Raw genomic sequence first — 22,121 nt, 5'->3', positions numbered from 1 at the left:
TTGGGCCGGGGTTGGAGCTCGTGGTCCCGGGTAGCACTATTCCACCGCCCGCACTGTTCCTGATGCTGCAAGGGTTTCATACCTGCACTGGCCAATGCAGGAGCCACTGTGCATGCTGAGCACTTGAAATGTGGCTGGTGCAAGTGAGGGACTGAATTTTAAGTTGTATTCAATTCTAATGCATTTCTGTGTAAACGTCCGTAAGCAGACGTGGGTAGCGGCTGTGTACTGGACAGCGCAGGGCTAGGGGCTCCGTCCACCTCTCCATCCTCTGCAGCTAGCGATTGTGAGCTCCGCTGACGGTGGGGATCACTGTGCCTAAGGACAAATCACCTGGAATGCTATGGGGTCCTCCCTTTAGTTGCTGAGTTTGGTCATCAGAGCCTCAGCCTTGTGTCCAGCTGCCACCTGCAGGATTTGGAGAGCAATGTGCAGAAGGCGTAGTGATCCTTTATCCCTGAGCTAGAGACTGCTGGGGCCTGGCAGCATCCCAGGCCCCCAGTTCTCCCTAACCTCACTCCAGGGAGGGCCCTCTCTGTGGCACCTGGCTGTATGACTGGTGAGAACACCTCGGGCTGCATTCTCAAAACTCCTGGAGAGGACTTAGTGGAGAAGACCCAGATTCTCCATCAGCCATTTTTATGAAGTTAGCATGTGGTAGGGGTCTGGCTGGGCCTTAATTTCAACAAAGGCTTGAGTCTGTGTCGGTTAATTTTAAGTGTCAGCTTTAGCTAGGCGTGGTGGCGCTTGCCTGTAGTTCCAGCTAGTTGGGAGGCTGAGGCAGGAGGACCGCTTGAGCCCAGGAGTTAGTTAGAGGTTGTAGTGAGCTATGGTGATGCCATGGCACTCTAACCTGGGTGACAGAGTGAGTACCTGTCTCCAAATAAATAAATAAATAGTGTCAACTTGCCCGGGACAAAGGGTACCCAGATATCTGGTTTAACATTGTTTCTGGTGTTCGTGGGGTGTTCCTGGGGAGGACTGAGCAAAGCAGGTGTCCCCATGTGAGCGGGCACCTTGCAATCCATCGAAGGCCTGAACAGAACAAAACAGTGGAGGGAGGTTTTCTCTACCTGACTGCTTGGGCTGGAATATTGATCTTCTCCTGCCCTCGATGCTCCTGATTCTCAGGCTTTCAGACTTGAACTTTACACCATCCTCTCCCTGGCTCTCAGGCCTTCGAACTACACCACCAGCTTTCCTGGGTATCCAGCTTGCAGACAGCAGATCATGGGACTTCTAAACCTCCATAATCACATAAGCCAATTCCTCATAATAAATCACATATATTTATATATACATGTGTGTGTATGTGTGTGTGTGTGTGTGTGTGTAAAATCTCCTATTGGTTCTGTTTCTCTGGAGAACCCTAACATAGTGCACATTTCCAAATAATAAAATGCACCTCCCCAAAGGAGCTAGACATTTTCCGAGAAGCTAGGCTTTCTGCCACAGGTGCCTACAGAGATTTTGGGGTTGAGGGCACCACCCACCTCTGGGGGAGGTGAACGAGTCTGCTCTTAAGGTAGTGCATTTGAATGCCTTTTTCTATTTCAGCCCTCCAGGTGGATGTAATTCATGTCCATCAGTAGCAATACATCATGGTACCAATCAGATCCAAATCTTGCACCTTTAGAGCTTATGTGGTGGTTGGGGGTGACAGATGATATATAAGTAGTGTAATAGTAGACTCAGTAATGGTAGAGCTATGAAGAGAAGTAAAGCAGGAAAGCAGATTAGGGAAGTGTAGAGGAGGATGTCACAATTTAAAATATGATCAGGGAAGCCTTGCAGAGAAGGTGGTAAGAAGATGAGCCAGGTGGATATTTGGGAAAAGTGGATTTCAAGACAAGGGAAGGCAAATGCAGATGCCCTGAGGCATAAGCATAGTAGAACTTTCAAAACACAACCGGGAGGTCAGTGTGGCTGGAGAATAGTAAGCCAGAGGGCAAGTGATAAGAGATGAAGCCACAGAGGCAAGCCAGATTGTGTAGTAATTTTCTTTTTGTTTTTAGGGTTTTATATGTTATTGCAAGTCAATGGTTTTAAGTAGAAGAATGACATAGATCTGACTTATGATTAGGATTTTTTTTGACCTGAATAATGATATGGAGGGAGTTGCTATTAACTCAGATGGGAAGATTAAAGTTAGACAAGAATTTTGGGGGGAGATATGGAATTACATTTTGTACAGACCACTTGAAGATATCAAGTAGACGGTTGGATAAATGAGTTTGGAGTTAATAGAGGATATCTATGCTGGACATGTAAATTAGGAGGGCACACACATGGAGATAGTATATGAAACCATGTGACTAGATGAGATCACTAAGAATGTGAGAGAATATAGAAAAGAGTGGTGATCCAAAGACTGAGAACTGGGGGAGCATTACAACAATATGGGGTCAGACAGCACATACATCAAGCAAACAGGAAAAGTCATTCCTAATGAACTAGAACTAATAGATCAATTTGAAAAGTAAGTATGTGAAAATGTACAAGTAGTCAAAAGAAAGGCTAGCATCCATAACACAAGGAGAGATTATGAAACATGAGCAGGCATATATAATAAAGAACCAGATAGAAATCCTACAAGTGAAAAATGTCAATATTGAAATAAAAATATCAATGGATGGGTTAAATAGTAGACTAGACACAGTTGAAGAGAGAGTCAGTGAATTGGAAGATAGAATGAAAGAAATCTGCCCGATAAAGAAAAATGTCTTCTATTTTTAGGAAATAGGTATTTCTATTAAGTGCTTTTTTGGGAGGAAAGCTTCCCACCTTAAAACCTAAGAGCCAATGTCCTAAGCAGTCAAGCTTCTGAATCAGGGTCCTGAAATCGAACACAACTCTTGACAGGAAGAAAAAGGTAATTTATTTCTAGAATTGGAGAAATTATAGTAGCAGGATTGAAGGACCCTGCTAATTAGAAGAGCTAACATTTATTGGTTGATTAGTGTGTGCCTGTCACTGTTCAAAGTGCTTTACATGAGTCAGGAGCAGTAGGTGGCTCAGGGGTGGGGCTGAGAGGACAGGTAGTAATTCTATAGATTAAGTGAGAGCAGCTTCTCCATGCACCTGCTGGAGTTCTCCCCGATTTAGTCTTCCCTCTCCTTTTCAGTGGCTCCCATTCCCAATCTCTTCTCCCTAATGTTGCTATAGCTTCTTAGGGTATTGTTGGGTCTGTTCACCATCCATTCAATAGCTCAATAACTGTTTTATTTTTAATCAAGCAACTTCACTGTGCCAGGTTTATGTTGTAAAAGCAGGACACAGATGTTGATTAGACATGGAGCTAAGCGTATGATTGGAGACAAGACACTATTCAGTTCATTTCAATACAGTGTGATGAGTGTCACCAAAGGGATTATTGCAGGTACCATCGGAGCATGGCATCCTGAGAATGATGTATCAGAAAACCAGTAGAACTAAGTGAAAAAACAGGGGGAAGAGTGCAAGGAGTTGGCTTTTTAGGTAGTGGGAACAGCATGATCACAGGCATGGAAATATGGAAGTTTGGTGCATGTGGGAAACACTAAGTTGTAGCCTGAAGTGCAAGTTGGGGAGTGGCTCTCCATTTCACTCTGGACAAAGTCCAGACTCCTTAGCTCTGCTTATGATGTCTTTTATAATCTGGCCCCAGCCTAATCTTTCGCCACCTCCCTCACCCACCTTCTAGTCTCCTACCATATTGAACTATCTGCAGTGGCCAGCACAGTGCCTGGCACACAGTAGGGATTCAATACATGTCTGTTAAATGAATAAATGAGTGGTAGCAGAAAAAGCATGGAAAGGCACACAGGGGCTGAGGCACAGAGGACTTTGTTTGGAGTATCCACATTGAGGTATGTGCACCTAGAAAAGGCTACACTGTCTCAGAGGACTCAGATATTTATCAGAAAATTCAGTTTCTGGGTCTTCAATGTTCAACCTTCTGCTGGAGTGGACTTTGTGTCCTCAGATTATCTCAGTCTTGTCTTTTCAACTAGATTGTGACTCTTTGAGGGCAGAGACCTTGTCTAATGTCTCACCCAGTGTTAGATGTAAATATGTGCTGAATTAAATCTATTTGTAGGAAGAGCTGGAATTGCCTCTTTGCATCTCCACAGGAAGGGAAAACATGGGATTTGACACAGGAATGCCTGTCTAACCATTAGAGTCACCACAAATGCTGAACTTCGAAGCCAGTTTCCCCTGCTGCTGGCTCAACCACTGCTTGGGAGGCAACAGAAGGCACAGATGTCAGGGTGGCGTCCCTGGAGGCCCGGGAAAGGGTGTGCATCCCCTGAACCTGGCTGCACCAGGATTGTCCCACCTTCTCCCCAGCCAGTGGTGTAAGGCTGTTGGGCATTGAATAGGCCCCGTGAGGTTCACAGGAGTTCAGGAACTTTCCTCTATTAGCCTGACTGAGTCAGATTGAGAGCAGGGAGCCTGAGGCAGAAGGATAGAGCTTTCTTTTTTGCAAGTTCAGCAGCAGAGCAGCAAGATATTTTACTTTCCTGAGATTGGTTTCCTAAAAAATTATGAGATGTGGGTGGAAAGCCCTCAGAACACCAACAGCAAGAAGCAGAGAAACGTACCAGTTGCGTTGCTTGTCAATCACTTAGCAGTTACCGAGTACTCACTATATACTAGGTCTGTGTTCAGTGCTATGAGACACAGACATGCGGCATATGAACACAGGAGAGACGAGATCAACACACCTGAAAACAAACAGGGAAAAATTTAGAATGAAGTCCTTACTAGAAATAATTTATACATGGAAGCTGTATGGTAGAGGAGTTAAGAGCAACAATTTGGGGTTAGGCAAATCTGAGCTTGGTTTGAATCTGAACTCCACCAGATACTAACTGTGTGATTAGGAGCCAGTTACTTCACCTCTGAGCCTTGGTTTTCTTATTTGTGAAATAGAGATCGTATTGTCTACCTATTTTGTACTTGTGAGGACCCAGTGAAATAACGGATGTCTAGCATGCTGGTCAGGAGTGCCAGCTCTAGTTAGACTGCCTGGGCTCAGATCTCGATGCTATCACTTCCTCCCTAGCTGTGGCCTTGGGCAAGCTACTTAATCTCAGTTTCCGATTTCCCATTCTTAAAATCAGGGTAACAACAGTATCTACACTACTGGGTTGGCATGAGGCTTAAATGAGTTTTATCTCACGTAAAGCTCTTAGCATAATCTTGGAACATAGTAAGAGCTCAGTAAATCTTGGATGTTTCTGACAGCACACAGCCTCCTGCCTGGCTCAATGAGTGGAAGCTGTTATAATTATCAGAAAGATGTAGATCAATCAGTGTTATCAGGAAAAGCTCAGGAAAAAGAGGCCTAGAAGGGGAGGAGAAATCAGAGAGGAAGGAGGAAGGCACATCTGATGGGGAATGGATTAAGCAAAAGCTTTGGAAATTGGACAGCGACGCTGGACTGACCAGAGGCTATGCCAGGGAGGAATTGGATGGCTGGGTCTTGTTTAAAATTAACTCTCAAAAATTCTTTAAAATATTCAGTTTCTACACCATGGTGCCAATAACAATAGCTACCCCTTCCTGGGCACTTGCATGGTGCTAACTGCTTCATATTTTTTATCTCCTCTAATTCACACAGCAATTCCCTGTGAAAAGTAGTAGTTCTTATCAGTCTCGTGTTAGTTTCGTTCAGCGAGAAATTCAGCTCAGAGCTAAATGACTTGTTCAGGATCTCCTTGCCAGTAAGAGGCAGGACTAAGATTTGAACCCAGGTTTGTTGAACCCACTCTGGGGTTCTCGGCAGCAGGCACAGCCCCACCATGAAGGAGATGCTACAGGCTCCAGAAAGCCAAAGTTCTGGGGGAAGTTACCCTGGAAGCTCTGAGGCCCCTGTCCCTGTGTATGTGGAACGGAGGGACACTAACAGCCACCCCTCGTACTGGAGAGCTGGGCTCCAAGTTCCACTCCCCCCAAGTTGGTTCCTGTGTCTTAGTCCCGTGCAAGTCAGACCTTTAACCTGTTTAGTGAGTGAGCTCCACAGAGTTCTGGGATGGCAGCAACAGGGCAGGACAGCTACAAGGCAGGGGTGAGAAAGACAGCTGCCGGGGCCTGTTGGTGCCTGTCCCCACCTGCCTGCCTTTGCATCACCACAGGGTTCTGACACGACTGGAGGTACACACACGTGGTCACATGGCGCAGCTTCCCACCCGCCTGATTTGCAGCAGCATCTGAAATGACGCTGGGAACGAGGCTGTGGAAGCAATTCCCAATCATTTCAAAGAAAAGTCAAGCTCTTTCCCCTTCCTTTCAGATAAGGAGATTCACACTTGCCCCTGCCCTGTATAAAACCGATTTGAAGCTGCCTCTGTTCAGTGTTGGCTGACTGCTCCTACTTTTAAAAGGTCCAGAGCAGGAAAATAGTTGCTGACACAAAAACCTACCTGTGAATGTCATCGCAGCTTTATCATAATCGCCAAAAGCTGGAAATGTCCCAGTGTCTTCCAAAAGGTGAACAAATGGAACACTCTTCAGCAATAAAAAGTAACGAACGGCTGATGCACATGACACCGGCGAATCTCAAGTGCCTTAATGTTAAGTGAAAGAAGCCAGACTCCAGAGGCCACATACTAATTCCATTTACATGACAATATGGAAAAGGTAAAACTATAGGGACAGGGAACAGATCCGTGGCTGCCCAGGGTTATGGGTGGGGGAGGTTTGACTACAAAGGGGTAGCAAGAGGGGTTCTTTTTGGGGTGATGGAAGTTTTATCTTGATTGTTGTGGCTGCATGACTCTAAGCATTTGTCAAAACCCATAGACCTGCACACTAAAGAGTGAATTTCACTGTGTGTAAATTAAAAAAAAATAAGCAACTGTTCAGGGTTTTAGGAAAACAAATTGTGGTGAGATGGGGAAGCAGGAAACTATACCTACATTAATTTATAAGGATCCCCCCTAGTGAATAAGGCTCACTTTATTTAGTAAAAAATGAGCTTGCTGTTCTAAAAATACATCTGATAACTGTGATTACTTGGACTTTAGGTGCATAAAGGGCAGAGAGTTCACAGGTATGTCTAATCACTTAGCTGCTTCTAAGAAATTACACAGTCTGTGCTAGAACCAAACTCTCCAAGTTGAGTGAGCCAATATTTGAGATGATCAGTGTCTGATAATGTTCTGGGAAAACCCACAGAAATGCTGTCTTCAGTGGCATCTGTCCCAAAGGAAACGCTCAGTTTAGTATTGGTTTGACTCTGCCCCAGGCTCTCCATGAAGCTTGCCTGGAAGAACTTTAGGATCAGGGCTTACCCAAGAGGGTGTCACTTTGTGGCTTAGATTGTTCTTCCTTTTCTGGGAAGGGCAAAGACAGAGCAAACGTGGAACATGTGCTGTGAATCTTTTCTGGTGAAGTGTATCAAGCTAATTAAGTTCATCAACATAAAACCTAGTGATGGACTGTTTCTCCCACCTTGCTGTTGTGGAAAAGAAAGGAAGGTAGAGACAGCCTAGGACTTGGGCAGATCGGATCCAGAGTTACAGCTGGGTTTTAGAGCTGTCCACGTTAGCTAAGTTCTAAAGAAAAATCACACTATAAACCTATTTGCTCATAAACAATGTTTATTTTTGTTCTCAGTATGTGCCCTTGAAGATTCCAAAATGTTGGAGTTTCTGATTCTCCTGGGAGCAAAGGTAAAAGCACTGTATGGAAACATTCAACCCTGGCTCATTTCTCTCCCCGAGGAGCTGCGTCTGATGGCCTCAGAGAGAGGGAGCTGACACTCACCTTATTCCGAGATGGGTAACACAGCGCACAAAGAATTAGTAAAACATAGACTCAGTCTGTAGAGGGCTTCAAATATACATATTCTATATATATAAACCTGTTATATAAGTTTCAACTTATTGGTTTCCTTGTGATTTGTAATTAAAGTACAAATGATAAAGATGTTGCACACTGCTGATTTCCCCTTCTCAGCCCCCCTCCCTCCCCAACATAAATAACATTACATAGGTCAGGTGGTCCTAAGAGTTTTTGTTGTTGTAAATATTTTGTTTGTAAAATCATTTTCCCCTTTTTCCCCTGCAAACTACCTCTGAGAGTTTGTAACATAGCAGCATGGAACGGACAAGACTGGGGACAGCATGGAGATCTAACGGCGAGAGCGCAGAACATTGCTTCTCACTGACTGGCACCAAACGGGCTTTTGCATTTCCATTGACAACAGAGGCTACGACAGGAAGCTGAGAATGTGCAATGTGGTTTCGTTCTCCTCCAAAGAGGAGGCCGGGTGGACCACTGAGAAAAGCCCTAAAGGCATCGAGGTTTTGGAAACAGAGCACAGCTCCAGAAGTGTCTTGGCTCAGTATTTACATGATATCTTTAAGCTGCATTTTCCTTTTAAGAAATTTGTTTCTGAAGATGCCTCTTTTGAGGTTGGTTGGGGGAAAGAAGGAACTTAAAAAACATAAACAAACCAATTCCCACATATGTAAAAGTCCTGTTATGAGTCTTACTCGGTTATTTTCAAACACATCATTAAAAGTAGATACTGACAATGATTGGTTTCTTTTCTTATTCTTTTTTTAAGAGCATGAGTAGAGAGAAAGAGAGAAAGAAGTACATTAAGGAGAACGCCGCCCCTTCTTCAGCATTAAGTGACACTGGATGGTCTGGATTCGGTTCTTGGCTGGGACAAACTCGGGCTGCAGCTTCAGTGTTGACTCATACCACACTAGGGCTTTTTCAAATTCCTCCTGTGAGGGGCAGAGACAAATGTGAGAGGGATGGCACCACCAGACTACATATATAGCGTGGCCTCTTTTTTCCTGAAAAGCACCTCTGTGCTAGTGACAATCCTGCAGCATTTTCTCAATGGATCTAAGTCTCTTTGGAAAACTCTGAGGCTCCTCTGGGAGGAGACAGCTGCTTCCATCCCTAAGGTACAACATCACAAAGAAAACTATGGCAGAGCCCAACAACCAAAGAGAAAGACGTAGATCAGCGTTTACAAACCCAGTGGCAGGAATGATCATGGTGGTAATAAGAATTAACGTTACTGAGTACCTGAAATGTGCCAGGCACTGTGCTAGGTGCTTTATGAAATCCTTCTATTTAATCCTCACAGAAACCTCTTGAACCATGCCTGGCAAATGCTCATTATGCATCTGTCTAAATTTTCTACTGTAGCTGGAAAGATGGAAGTACAGTCAGGTATTTATGTGACTTATAAATTCTGAACAGATTTTTATTCTCCCTAACATTTAAAAATACTAACAGGGCTTGGGAAATGATTGTTGCCATATTGAAGATGTTATTCTTTTTCTTAGACTAAGATTCTCAAAGAGGAGCCCAAACACACAACTCCTCATTCACAGTACCAAATTTCACATTTACTGAGGGCAAAAACAGATTCTTCAGTTTTAAGAAGCAGAGGGAAATCTGCACATTCAGCAGTATCTACCTGGCAAAATTATACTTTCTGCCTCTGAAGTCAAGGATGATACATAAAGCTTGCAGCCTAGGGCTGCTCACTCTATTAACTGTGATTGAGAGCATCCTGGGACTAGCCCCATGTGTGACACCATGCTTTAGATGAAAGCAGAAGGCATGATGCTCATGTTAAAATCAATGAGGACAGCTTTTCGGGGTATCCCTGGGATTTTCAGTTCTGAAACTGGTCTTTGTTTTGGACCAGAATAAGGGATATGGATGAGGACTTCGCCATTTTCTCTGTAAATGATATTCTATGAAACTAGTGGAATTTCATCATTCGTTAACTACTTGGTGAGCACCTACTGTGTGCCAAACACTGTGATGTGCTAGGAATAGGGAGACAAAGAGGAGTCTTATTGCTGAGGAGCTTGTAGTCTGGAGGGAGAGACAAACACTTAAACAAAAAATTATAAATCAAGGTGAAAATACAGCAGGAGAAATATGCACAGGGTGTCATGAGAGCAGTGACAGGTACCTAATCCAACCTGGAAACAAGGCAGCAAGACATTCCACAGTGTCTACATGGAGTATTAGGAGAAGTTTTTTGGAACAGGTGGTGTCTTCAGGAAATTATACGTAAATCTGATTCTACTATTAAACTCAAGGTGAGGAACTATAGAGCTGCAAATACTTAGCTGAATTTCATGTATTATTTTTACAAAAACCCTCCCAAGCCCCTTATCCATAAAATACACCCTTGGTGGAGCTAGCAACTTCAGACATAACATTAGAGGACAATAACATATTCAAAGAAATTTTGAAATCAAAGACGTGCCACAGCAGAATCAGTATGTTCTGCTCACACCCCCGAATCTCACCATCGCCACGTAGACGTTGCCCAGCGTGAAGTGGTTCACAGCAAAGTGTGGCGCAATCTCTACTGCCATGGTGGCCACTATGACGGCATCGTTCCAGAGCTTGGCGTTGTGCAAGATGTTGGCCAGGCTAATCAGGGGCACATCCTGGGAGAAGGAAGGAAAATGGCAAGAAGGGAATATTGGGTTTTCAGCTTTCATTCTTGTTTTTTGTGATCATAAAGAAGGCAGCCAGAGTTTCCTGGAAAATAACAGAGTACTGCAACTCAGAGTGCTTGTGTCTGTTGTCACTAGTGGTCTGTGATAGATAAGGAGCTTGTACCAGAATATAAATCAATTGCTTCTTTCATTGACAAAGTCTTGCCTCAAAAAACAAAACAAAAATGTCAGCTGAAGTAAAACAATCTGCTGAGTAATGTAGTTGGTTTATTCTGGTGCAAGCTCCTTGTATCATTGCAGAGTGGTAGTAAAAAGTCTGTGTACTGTCTACAGATCACACTTTGAGTCATGCTGTCATAAGGCCAAAGTATTATTAATATCTGCAAGGCCACTGTATCGTCTGTCTAGAGCAGGGCTGGCAAACTGGCCCACAGGCCAAATCCAGCCTGCTGCCTGTTTCTATAGTTTTATTAGAAGACAACCATTCCCCTTTCTTTATATATTTCTGTGGCTGTTTGCATACTACAATGGTTGAATCAAGTAGTTGCAACAGAGGCTGTCTGGCCTGCAGAACGAAAATGTTTTACTATCTTGTCCTTTACAGAACGTCTGCTGACCCCAGAGGTAGTCTTGGCCCTTTCCTATTGTCTAACAGGAAGAAACAGAATGATGGATTGAACAAGTAGCAATATTACTGTCATCACAAATATTTATTCCCTTTAAATATGTTACCTGAGCAACTGCTGCCTATATCACACTGCACTGGGCTCTGTAGTAGACAAAGAAACAGAAAAAAGGACCCATCTTTGCCTTTACTGAGCATCCACAGAGTGCACGTCCTTAGATGAGCTCATCAGAGTTCAATTACGTGCCTAAGTTCACAAAGCTAGTGAGAGGCAGAGCTGTGTCTGGAACTCAGCAACGCCTGACAGTAAAGCTTGTGTTCCTTCCACCATTCCATATACTGCCTGGATGAGCAAAGAAGACATAAGCCACGTCTTTAGGAAGTATGAGATCTGGATTAACACAGAACTCTGCACATGTGGATATAAATGTGGTGTAAACACATCGTACATTCTCAGCCATCATAACCAAAACTGGCCTTCTGGAAAAGAGTGATGTTACACAGGCTTAACTGGGTATTATTTTTTTCTTTCTGTGGAAAAGGAGAAGTCAGACAAGGACCAGGAATTGGTTAGTGTATGTGAAAGAATGGAAATTTGCTTCCATCTCTGTGCCTGGAAACAAGCCCAAGTCAAGAGTACAAGCAAAACAGGTCTAACAGGCCTCCAGGCCCCCAGGGATAAGCTAGATAAGGTTTCTAGAATGACTTCCAGGGTGGTGGTCCACTTAGGCCAATGTATTTGCTGTGTGTTGGGTGGCCGTGAATACAGCAGGAGGGGTATTAAATGATGTAATTTCTTTATAGTGATCCTGAAGACCTTCCCCATGTTCCAACTTGCTGTGGCAGAGGAGGCACAGGTTTGCTGTGGCACAAGCCAGGTCAGAGGTTCCCTGCCCTGTCCTGCCCTTGCCCAATGTCCTCACTGGCTAAGCGTAAGGAAGGCCAGTCAAAACATCAGAATAAACCATGGGGAATGGAAACATGGAAACAGCCAGCGGACAGAAGTTCACACCTTCTGAGTCCCACTCACCTTCATCTGGTGCGGAGCGTAATGCAGAGCTTGGCGTAGGCAGTCGATTGCCTTCTTTCCTTGGCCTTTCACTCTCCAGTAGAGGGCTGCCATGCTGGAAAGCACCCAGGATGTCTGGTTCTGCAAAGGAATGGTCAGCTAAGGCTGGTGTTTCTTCAATAACATACTAATTTATTACCAAGATTACGATCAGTAACGTGAGTCACAAGCATTTAACTATTTACTAGGTGGCAGCACTCCGCTAAGCACTGTTCATCCTCTCGTTCATTAATCCTTAGAACAATCCTATGAGCTTGATTCTATTGCAGCCTTTTTATGAATGAGAGAACTACGACTCAAAGAGGTTAAGTACCTTGTCGGAGTCCACTCAACTACTGAATAGCAGAACTATATCTCATGTTCATGTTTTCTTTTATTTAAATTTATTTAACTTTTTGAAAAGGTAACTCATTCACATGTTTCAAAAACCAGAAGTATATAAAGTTATACAGTGAGAAGTGTCTCCTCCATCCTTGTCTCTACTGTATATAAGTAAACACTATTTTTAGTTTCTTATTTATCCTTCTAGAATTTATGTTTTATACAACCAAATATAAATATAGAATTATATTCCCACTCTTTTTTAATGTGAAATAAGCTATTATTTATATAAGAGGTGACACTCAACTACACTTTGCTTTTTTCACTACACCATATACCCTGAAGATCTTTCTATATCAGGGTATGGGAAGCTTCCTCACTTTCGTTAACAACTGCATAGTATTTCCTTGTATGGAAGTATCATTATTTATTTAACTAGATCTTTATTAATGAATATTCCCTTCCCCCTAATTTTTCACAACTACAGACAATGCTGTAAAAATAACAACAACAAAAAAATAACTTTGCATTTTGCACTTGTAGAATACGTTTCTAGATGTGGACACACTATGTCAAGGAGATACACACTTGTCATTTTGATAGAGACTGCCACACCGCCCTCCATAGGATTGTAACAATTTAATCTCCTGCCAGAAATGTATGAGTGTCTCCATTTCCTTACACCTAATCACAGAGTCTGTTATTAAACTCTTTGGACTTTATCAACCTGATAGGTGAAAAATGTGGTTTTAATCTGCCTTTCCCTTCTTCTGAGTGGAGCTGACCATCCTTTCATATCTGACAGCCTTTTCTATTCCTTTTCTGTGATTTATCTGTTCTTATATTTTGCTAATTTTTCTATGAGGTCTTTTTTCATCTATTGGAAAAAATTCTTTATATTTTAGGGAGATCACTCCTTGTCTGGCATGTGATTTACATATATATTCCCCTGAAGTCTGCCTTTTGACTTATGGTACCTTTGTGTGATGCAGATTTTGATTTCTACATAGTTCAGTTTATTAATTTATCTCCGATGACTTCTGGATTTTCAGTTGTAGTTATGAAGAGGTCTTCCTTACTCTAAGGGTATCAAGAAATTGTACCATTTTTGCCCCCAGAACTTTGTAAATTTCATTTTTCACATTTAACTGTTTGATCCATTTGAAACTTAACCTGGCATAAAGTAAAAGACATGGCTGCAACTTAATTTTTTTCCAGATGGCTACTAAGTTGTACCAATATTTAATGAATAATTCATCTCTCCCCCCCAGTGAAATGCTACTTTTACAATACACAAAATTTCAGTATTTAATTTAGGTCAAATTTAGGACTAATCTTGGATTTTTCTATCTATTTCATTTGCTACTTTTGATTGATGGTTTCTGACTCCAGCCATTACAGAAGAGGCAATCAGAAAACCGCTTCCTATCTTATTAATATTTCTTTCTTACAACCTAATTTTTGATAATTTTAAAATTCTACACTGCCAGGGAATATAGTATTTATATTCTGGTCTGTTGCCCTGTGCCCCACCTTTGTCTTGGTATTGGTTTTACTTGTGTGTGGTTTCCCTAACCATTACCTGGTTGGCTAAAAGTTTATCTTCTAATAGTTTCCTCAAGAAGGGTTCATGGGAACAATATTCTTTGAGATCATTACTATGGGCTGAATTGAGTTCCTTTAAAATTCATTTTTTAAGTCCAAACTCCCAGCATTTCAGAAGATAACTGTATTTGGAGGTCTTTAAGAAGTGATTAAGTAAAATGAGGCCATTAGGGTGGGGTCCTAATCTGAAATGACCGGCTTTACATGAAGGACTTACAGGAAAAGACACACCAAGGTCCTGTGTGCACACAGGGACACCATGTGAAGAGGCAGCAAGACGGTGGCTGTCTGCAAGCCAAAGGGGAGGGGCCTTAGAGCAACCAACCCTGCCAGCCCACTGATACCGAACTTCCAACCTCCAGAACTGTGAAAAAATTAATTTCTGTTGTTTAAGCCACTCACTCTGTAGTCCTTTGTTACAGTGGCTCTATACACTCATATATGTTCAAAACTTTCTGTCTGCGGCTTTCATACCCCAAAGACAGCTTGGTTGGATATAAAATTATGGCTTATTCTTTCCTCAAATAATCTGTCAGGATTTCTCTGCTGCCTCTTGGCATGCAATCCTGCTGCAGAGGAATCTGAAGCTAGCCTGATTTGTTCCTCCTTAGCGACTTGATCCTTTTGACTGGCATCCTAAAAGGATTTTAAAAAAAATAATCTTTCTTTAATGCCACCCAATATTTGACATACAAAAGAACATATTTATATAATTATATAACATAGTTATATAGTAAGTATATAATTATATAAAACATATATTGATGTTGCAAAGCATAAGATAATGAATATCCCAGAATATACCACTTTACTGAAGAACTAACTTGCATCTACTTATGTGTTCTTACACCGGCCTATCCTCTTGCCTTTTATTCCAGAGGCACACACTATTTTACGAGTTGTTTTTATTATTCCATTGCTCCTTTTAAACATTGTTTTATCACTCACGTACATAGATATTTGCTTCAAAAATATTCGTTTACTTCTTCCTGTGTTTTATAAAGATGGTACAATAGTTCCTTCTATCTGAGGAGGATACATTACAAGACTGCCAGAGGATGCCTGAAAGCATGGATAGTACTGAACTGCACATATAGATACTGCTTCTTCAATCTGATAACTGACAGGGCTACTAAGTGAATAACGGGTGGGTAGTGTATACAGTGTGGATATGCTGGACAAAGGGATGATTCATGTCCATGGAGGGACAAGCAGGACAGCATGAGATTTCATCACGCTACTCAGAATGGTATGCAACTTGCAACTTATGAATTGTTTATTTCTGGAATTTTCCATTTAATATTTTCTGACCATGGCTGACCCATAACTGAAACCACAGAAAGTGAAACTGCAGATAAGGGGGAACCATGGTATACTGTATGCACTCTTCTGGGATTTGGGGTTTTTACTCAACACAGTATTTCTAAGATTCACCCATGCTGTGGTGTGTAGCACAATTTCCTTGCCCATTAAGTGAATATACTATAGTCTGCTATCTCTTTTCTATAGATGGGCATTTGGATTGTTTCCTGTTTTTATGTCTCTTGTTGAAAATAAATGTGCAGAGTTTCTTTGGAGTCGATACCCAGGAGTAGAATTGTTGGGTCATAGGATATGCAAATGTTCAAAAAAACAAGAGAATGCCAAATTGTTTCCCAAAGGTGTTATGCCAATTTATGATCCCATCAACACCGTTTAAAAGTGCCTCTTCATCTACATCCAGTGGGGATAAAATAGCATCTTATTGTGGTATTATCAGTGGGAATAAAATGGTATCTTACTGTGGTCTTATTTTGTATTTCCTGATTATTAGTGAGATTGAAGAATTGTTTGTGTTTACCACATATATCCCTTCTAATATCTTTAATGCATTTTTCCATTTTTATTACTTATCTTGCTCATCAATTTATATGTTCTGTATGTTAATTTTTTGTAGGTGAAATGTCTTCCACGGTTTTTCTCTCTCTGGCTTACCTCTTTTTAAGTTAGAAAAGTTCAAACTTTAATGTAAATGAACTTATTAACATTTTCTTTTATATTAGTGTTTCTGGGCCTTCTTTTAAAATCCCACAAATTATTATTTTCCACAATATTTGTTTGGGCTTGTATATCTGTTTATTATTTCATTTGCTTGGCAAATCTTCTTGTGTCTTGAATAATCCTTCTGTGGCCATCTCACAGAAAAGTTCCTTTACGGTGGGGCTCTGGGAGGTAAACTTTTTCCAGTTCTTTACTTATCTTTCAATATCTTTATTCTTTTTTTTTTTGGAGACAGTCTCGCTTTGTTGCCCTGGCTAGAGTGAGTGCCCTGGCGTCAGCCTAGCTCACAGCAACCTCAAACTCCTGGGCTCACGTGATCCTCCTGTCTCAGCCTCCCGAGTAGCTGGGACTACAGGCATGTGCCACCATGCCCAGCTAATATTTTCTATATATTTTCAGTTGTCCAGCTAATATTTTCTATATATTTTCAGTTGTCCAGCTAAGTTCTTTCTATTTTTAGTAGAGACGGGGTCTCGCTCTTGCTCAGGCTGGTCTCGAACTCCTGACCTCGAGCAATCCTCCCGCCTTGGTCTCCCAGAGTGCTAGGATTACAGGCGTGAGTCACTGTGCCCAGCCTAAATATCTTTATTGTTACACCTCACTGTAAGTTACACAATTCTAGCGGGTCTTGTATCCTTTCAAAATTGCCATCTGGCTTTGATAGTGGCTAATAAACAGGCTGTCATCTTAGCCATCATTCCTCCGTAGGTGATCTGTTCTTTTTCTCTGTCTCCACAAAGATAGATCTTTAAGTTTTTCTTCACTGATTTATCCCAAACACTTAAAAAGTAAATGGCACATAGTAAGCCTCTCTTATATATCTGTTGAATGAATGAATGAATGGTTGCTGCGATGCTTATTAAGCCATCATCTTTCAAGTCCAAATCCAAAATTCTATTACCTGTGGCTGGACTCTGCAAATCACACTTGTCTTTTGCTAGCAGGTTTCTCAGTAGGTCCTACAGCTGTGTGCTCTAGGACACTGGAAGGCAAGAAGGAGAAGGGACTTCTTTCTTCCTGTTTGCATGTTGCTCCTGTCAGTGTCATTCCAGCAACAGCACCATCTCCAGCTTCTTTGAGCACTCCCAGACCCAGCCTCAGTGCACCCCTCAGCAGCCAGGCTGTGTCCCCTCTTCAGAAGTAGGAGTTCCAGCTCCCCAGAGTTCCTCCTGGAAACTTCTAAATTCTGAAAACCCCAATTGCTTGCTGCCTTCTCCCATACCTAGGGTGGGAGACTTTCCCTACAGTTGTTACATATGGTTTACCTCAGTGTTTTCTTTTTCTCTTTCAGCCCTCCACAAGATTGGAATCAATTCTCTAAATTAAATTTTTTCTTCTGAAATACCTAGTGTTATTTTGTTTTCTTGACTGAAACAGATGCTTTTAAGATAACTTTGTCTTTGCTGTTTTGAAGTTGTACTACAATGTGTGTAGGTATAGATTTCTTTTTATTTATCCAGGTTGGGACACATGGTGCTAAGTCTTGATTCACTTATCACCTTGTCTCTATAACATTCCAGGTATTTTTATTACAAAGGTCGCAATTCACTAATTATTTCATTATGTCTAATCCATGTAACCCATCCACTGAGTATTTGACTTAAACACCTTAAACGATTACATACATTTTTAGTTTAAGATGTGCCACTTTGCCTTTTTTATTTACCTACTCATTTCTAACACTATTTGTTTTCTTATCTTTGTGATCACATCGTTTAAACATTTTACAATGACAAATTTCAAGTATATACAAAAATAAAAAGAAGAGTATAATGAACTCCCATGTGCTTCAACACTTATCAACTCACACCAATTCTGTTTCATCTATACCCGTATCCATGTTAATGTGAAACAAATTCCAGATTTCATATAATTTCACTAGTAAGTTTTTCAGTGTACTTCTAAAAGATAAAAACTTATTTTTGAAACCTAAGCTTAACACCTTATGCCTAAAATATTGAAAATGATTCTTTAATATTGTTGAATGTTCAGTTGATGTTCCTATTTCCCCTATTGTCTTATGAAAGTTTTGCTTTGCTTTTATAGTCTGAATCATAATCTAAATAAGGTCCCTACACTGAAATTGGTTGATGTGTTCCTTAAGTCTCATTTCATCTCTAGAGTCATCTTCATCTAATTTTTTCTTTACAAATTTATTTTTGTAGAAGAAACAGGATTATTTATCCTGTGGTTTTCCACTGATTGAACTCTGCTAACAGCATCCTCATGGTACCATTTAACATGTTCCTTTGTCCCCTGTTATTTCCTATAAATTGGTAGTTAGAGACTTTATTGATTCAGATCTGACTTTTTGTGGAAGAATTGGGACAAAATGGTTTCATAGGTGGTGATGTGAACTTCCAATGGTACAGACACACTATCTGGATGTCTATTTGTGATGTTAGCAGCCAGTGATGATCACTGCCATAAATTCATTAGGGGCTGCAAAACTATAATATTCTAATGTTAGCACTCCTATTAGTTGGAATATTCCCAAAGAGATTTCCCTCATCAATTATTTGTTTACCTCAAAGAACAGTTAGTTTAGAAATGAAGGATACATGCTTGTTACTTTATATTTACATTTTTAAAAACAAGCCATTCCCATGCATTCTCCAAAATAAAATTATCATCACAAATTTAGTAGTTTAAATATATGTGATGTATTTCATTCATTGCAGTTATTATCTTCCTGTTGCTCAAAATGCCCCACCTTTGAACAATGGGAGCTCATTCAGGTTGGTTCCAAGTTCTTTTGACACAACCTTTGTTGTCACTGGAACCTTCCCTGCCTTCCCAGACTTGGTGGAAGCTATTTCTCCAAGGAATCCTGGTTTCTTTTAGTGGAAAATGGTACCCAAAGGTCAAAATCTGGACACTAAAGGATGCTTACTAGTACTGGGACAGTCTTGCCTCTAGTCTTTTCAGCAAATAAAGCCAGGAAATGTGTACTTCAAAAATGACAAAACACATCAGAATTTTTACTAATATTCCCAATTCAGGACCACAGATGTTAACTATGTTAACTTATCCATTCTCACATCTGTATACAAAATTCCAGTTCTCAAAAACACCAACAAAATTACTCATTTATTTCACAATACATACACCTACAATCTCAGAAGAACACTATCAACATCATCAACAAAAACAGTATTATTGAAAAGAGTAGAGGTTGAGTATCTCTAATCTGAAATTCAAAATGCTTGCCAAATCCAAAACTATTTGAGCGCTAACATGATGCTCAAAGGAAATGCTCCTTGGAACAGTTTGGATTTTGGATTTTCAAATTTGGGATGCTCAATCAGTACAATGCAAATATTCCAAAATCCAAAAAAATCCCAAATTCAAAATACTTCTGCTCCCAAGCATTTCAGATAAAGGATAATAAACCCATATAAGATTTTCTTTTGTTCTGAGAGTAAATTCCACTAGGGATGTATAGTCAAACACAGTCGACCCTTGAACGTGGGCCTAAACTGTGCAGGTCCACTTATACATAGATTTTTTTCAATAAAAGTTACACCGAGTATGCCTGTTGCTGTTGCCGCCCCTTCCACCTCCACCCCTGAGACAGCAAAACCAACTCCTCCCCTTCCTCTTCAGCCTATTCAATATGAAGATGATAAGGATGAAGACCTTTATGACGATTCACTTCCACTTAATGAATAAATATATTTTCTCTTCCTTATGATTTTCTTAATATTTTCTTTTCTCTAGCTTACTTTATTGTAAGAATGCAGTACATAATACACATAACATACAAAATATGTGTTCAGTGATGGTTTATATTATCAGTAAGGCTTCTGATCAACAGTAGGCTATTAGTAGTTAAGAGCCCAAAGTGGATTTTTGACTGCATGGGGGACTGGCATCCTTATCCCCCATGTTGTTCAAGGGTCAACTATAATTGTATTTTAAAGTCACTTGGAATAATTTCTCTTGATGTGGTTACACCACCAACTGAATAGTTAGGCTCATTTTACTTTAAATTAGGAATTGCTTTTTTAAAAATTTTGTGTAATTATGCAAAATATTTTGTTCCAAAGTCAAATTGAAACAACAACATAGGTTCAAGGAAATCTAGCTTTATTCCTGTTCTCATCACCTTATTTTTTTCTTCCCTTTATGGGAATATTTTTAAAATTTAGTCTTCTATTTTTAAATATCTATTTCTCTCCACATATATTTATTCTCTCTCCCCTTGCCATTCTTAAAAAGAAAAATAGTAACCTAGGATACTGTGTTTTCCTACTTTGTTTTTTTCCCACTTAATGTAGAGATTACTCCATTGAAGCTTACAAGAGATGGTCCTCATTCTTTTTGACAGCTACAGAAGTCTCTACTGTGTGAATGTTCACACATATTGTATATCCACAGGGAACTTTTTATTCAATCAGTCTCCTACTGCTGGGCATTTGGGTTATTTCCAGTATGCTATTACAAATCAGTCTACAATAAACAGCTTCATTCAGACACATTTTTAATTTTTTGCCAATACATTTTTAAAAAAGATTCCTGAAAGTAGGACTGATGGCTAAGAGGGTAAATGAATGTATAATTTTGCTTGATATAGTCAATTTCCTCCCCACAGAGATTATTTCATTTTGCATGTCTACCAACGTGTGACAGCGCCAGTTCCCCCACAGCCTCACCTGGAGTGCCTTACCAATCTACTTGGCTTTTGCCAATGTGATGGGCAAGAAATTTCTCAGCGTAGTTTTGATTTGTTGTTTTTCTACCTTTTTGAGATAGAAGTCTAGATCACTGACTTCCAGCTCCCTGTCCTTTTTCTTTTTTAAACTAATATATCCAGAGGCTATAAACTTCCCTCAAGCATTGCTTTAGCTGCACCCCACAAGTTTTGATATGCCATGTCTTTCTTACTGTATCCTCTAATTACAGATATTTTGTAATTTCTTTTGTGCTTTTTTTCATTGACCCATGGATTATTTAGAGGTGTACCACTTAATGTTACCAAAATAGTTGGGGATTTTCTATCTACCCTTTTGAAGACCTTGATCTTTTTTCTAGCTTAATACCACTAAGAACAGAAACATACTCTAAATGATTTCAATGTATTAAAATTTAACTGAGGCTTAATTTATGACTCAGCTTAAGATCAAGATAGCAAATGTTCAATATGCCTTTTTAAAAATAAGTACTCTGTCATAGTTGAAAACATTATATAACTATCAGTTAGGTCAAGTTTGTTTATTAGTAAGACGTTTTTACTGATTTTTTTGTCTGCTTAATTCTATCACCTATTGAGAGTTATGTTGAAATCTATTATGACTGTGGATTCATTTTTCTTTTTTTAGATCTATCAATGTTTAATATTTGTTTTATATAATTTAAAACTATGCTATCAGTTACATATAGATTTACAATTTTCTATGTTCATGGTGGACTGACCACTTTATCATTATGAAATGTCTGTCTTCATCCATAGTAATGCTTCTTGCCTTAAATTCCACATTGTCTGTTATTAGTAATAGCTACAACAGGTTTCTTTTGATTAGTATTTTCATGATATATTTTTTCCATCTGTGTAATTGCAACTGTTTTATATCTTATAGTAAGGTCTGTTACTTTTTAAAAAACATATAATTGTGTTCAGTTTTTTAACCCAGTCTCATAATGTTAGTATTCTAAGCACTTAGTCCTTTAATATTTATTCTGATTACTGATATATTGGGTTTATCTCTACAATTTTACTATTTGCCTTCTATTTTACCTACTTGTTTATATTCCTTTTCTCTTCCTTTCTGGTCTCTTTTATAATTAATCAAATGTTTATTATCCATTTTTCCTTAATTATATCATACGTCTTTTATTGTTCTTTTAGTGCTTAGCCTAGAGAGATTATAACATGCATCTTCAAACTTATTATACACTAAATATATATATATACATATATAATATATATATATATATATATATTTTTGAGACAGGGTCTCACTTTGTTGCCCGGGCTAGAGTGAGTGCCGTGGCATCAGCCTAGCTCACAGCAACCTCAAACTCC

General features: G+C 40.1%; 1 protein-coding gene across 3 annotated transcripts in view; it reads right to left on the bottom strand.

Annotated features, from left to right (window-relative positions):
* Window positions 1-7,568: 7,568 nt before the first annotated feature.
* The window catches only part of TTC17 (tetratricopeptide repeat domain 17), a 118,042-nt gene continuing 103,489 nt past the window's right edge, over window positions 7,569-22,121 (bottom strand). For all 3 annotated transcript variants that reach the window (XM_045557848.1, XM_045557849.1, XM_045557850.1), the window contains 3 exons: window positions 12,092-12,211; window positions 10,281-10,424; window positions 7,569-8,723 (listed from right to left, as the gene is read on the bottom strand). In XM_045557848.1, the coding sequence (XP_045413804.1) occupies window positions 8,592-8,723; window positions 10,281-10,424; window positions 12,092-12,211 (396 nt within the window). In that variant the 3' untranslated portion in view covers window positions 7,569-8,591. The remainder of the gene's footprint in view (window positions 8,724-10,280; window positions 10,425-12,091; window positions 12,212-22,121) is intronic.

Source organism: Lemur catta, chromosome 7 (genome assembly GCF_020740605.2).
Source record: "Lemur catta isolate mLemCat1 chromosome 7, mLemCat1.pri, whole genome shotgun sequence".
Classification (NCBI taxonomy): Eukaryota; Metazoa; Chordata; class Mammalia; order Primates; family Lemuridae; genus Lemur; species Lemur catta.
This window is presented reverse-complemented; position numbering and strand designations above follow the sequence as displayed.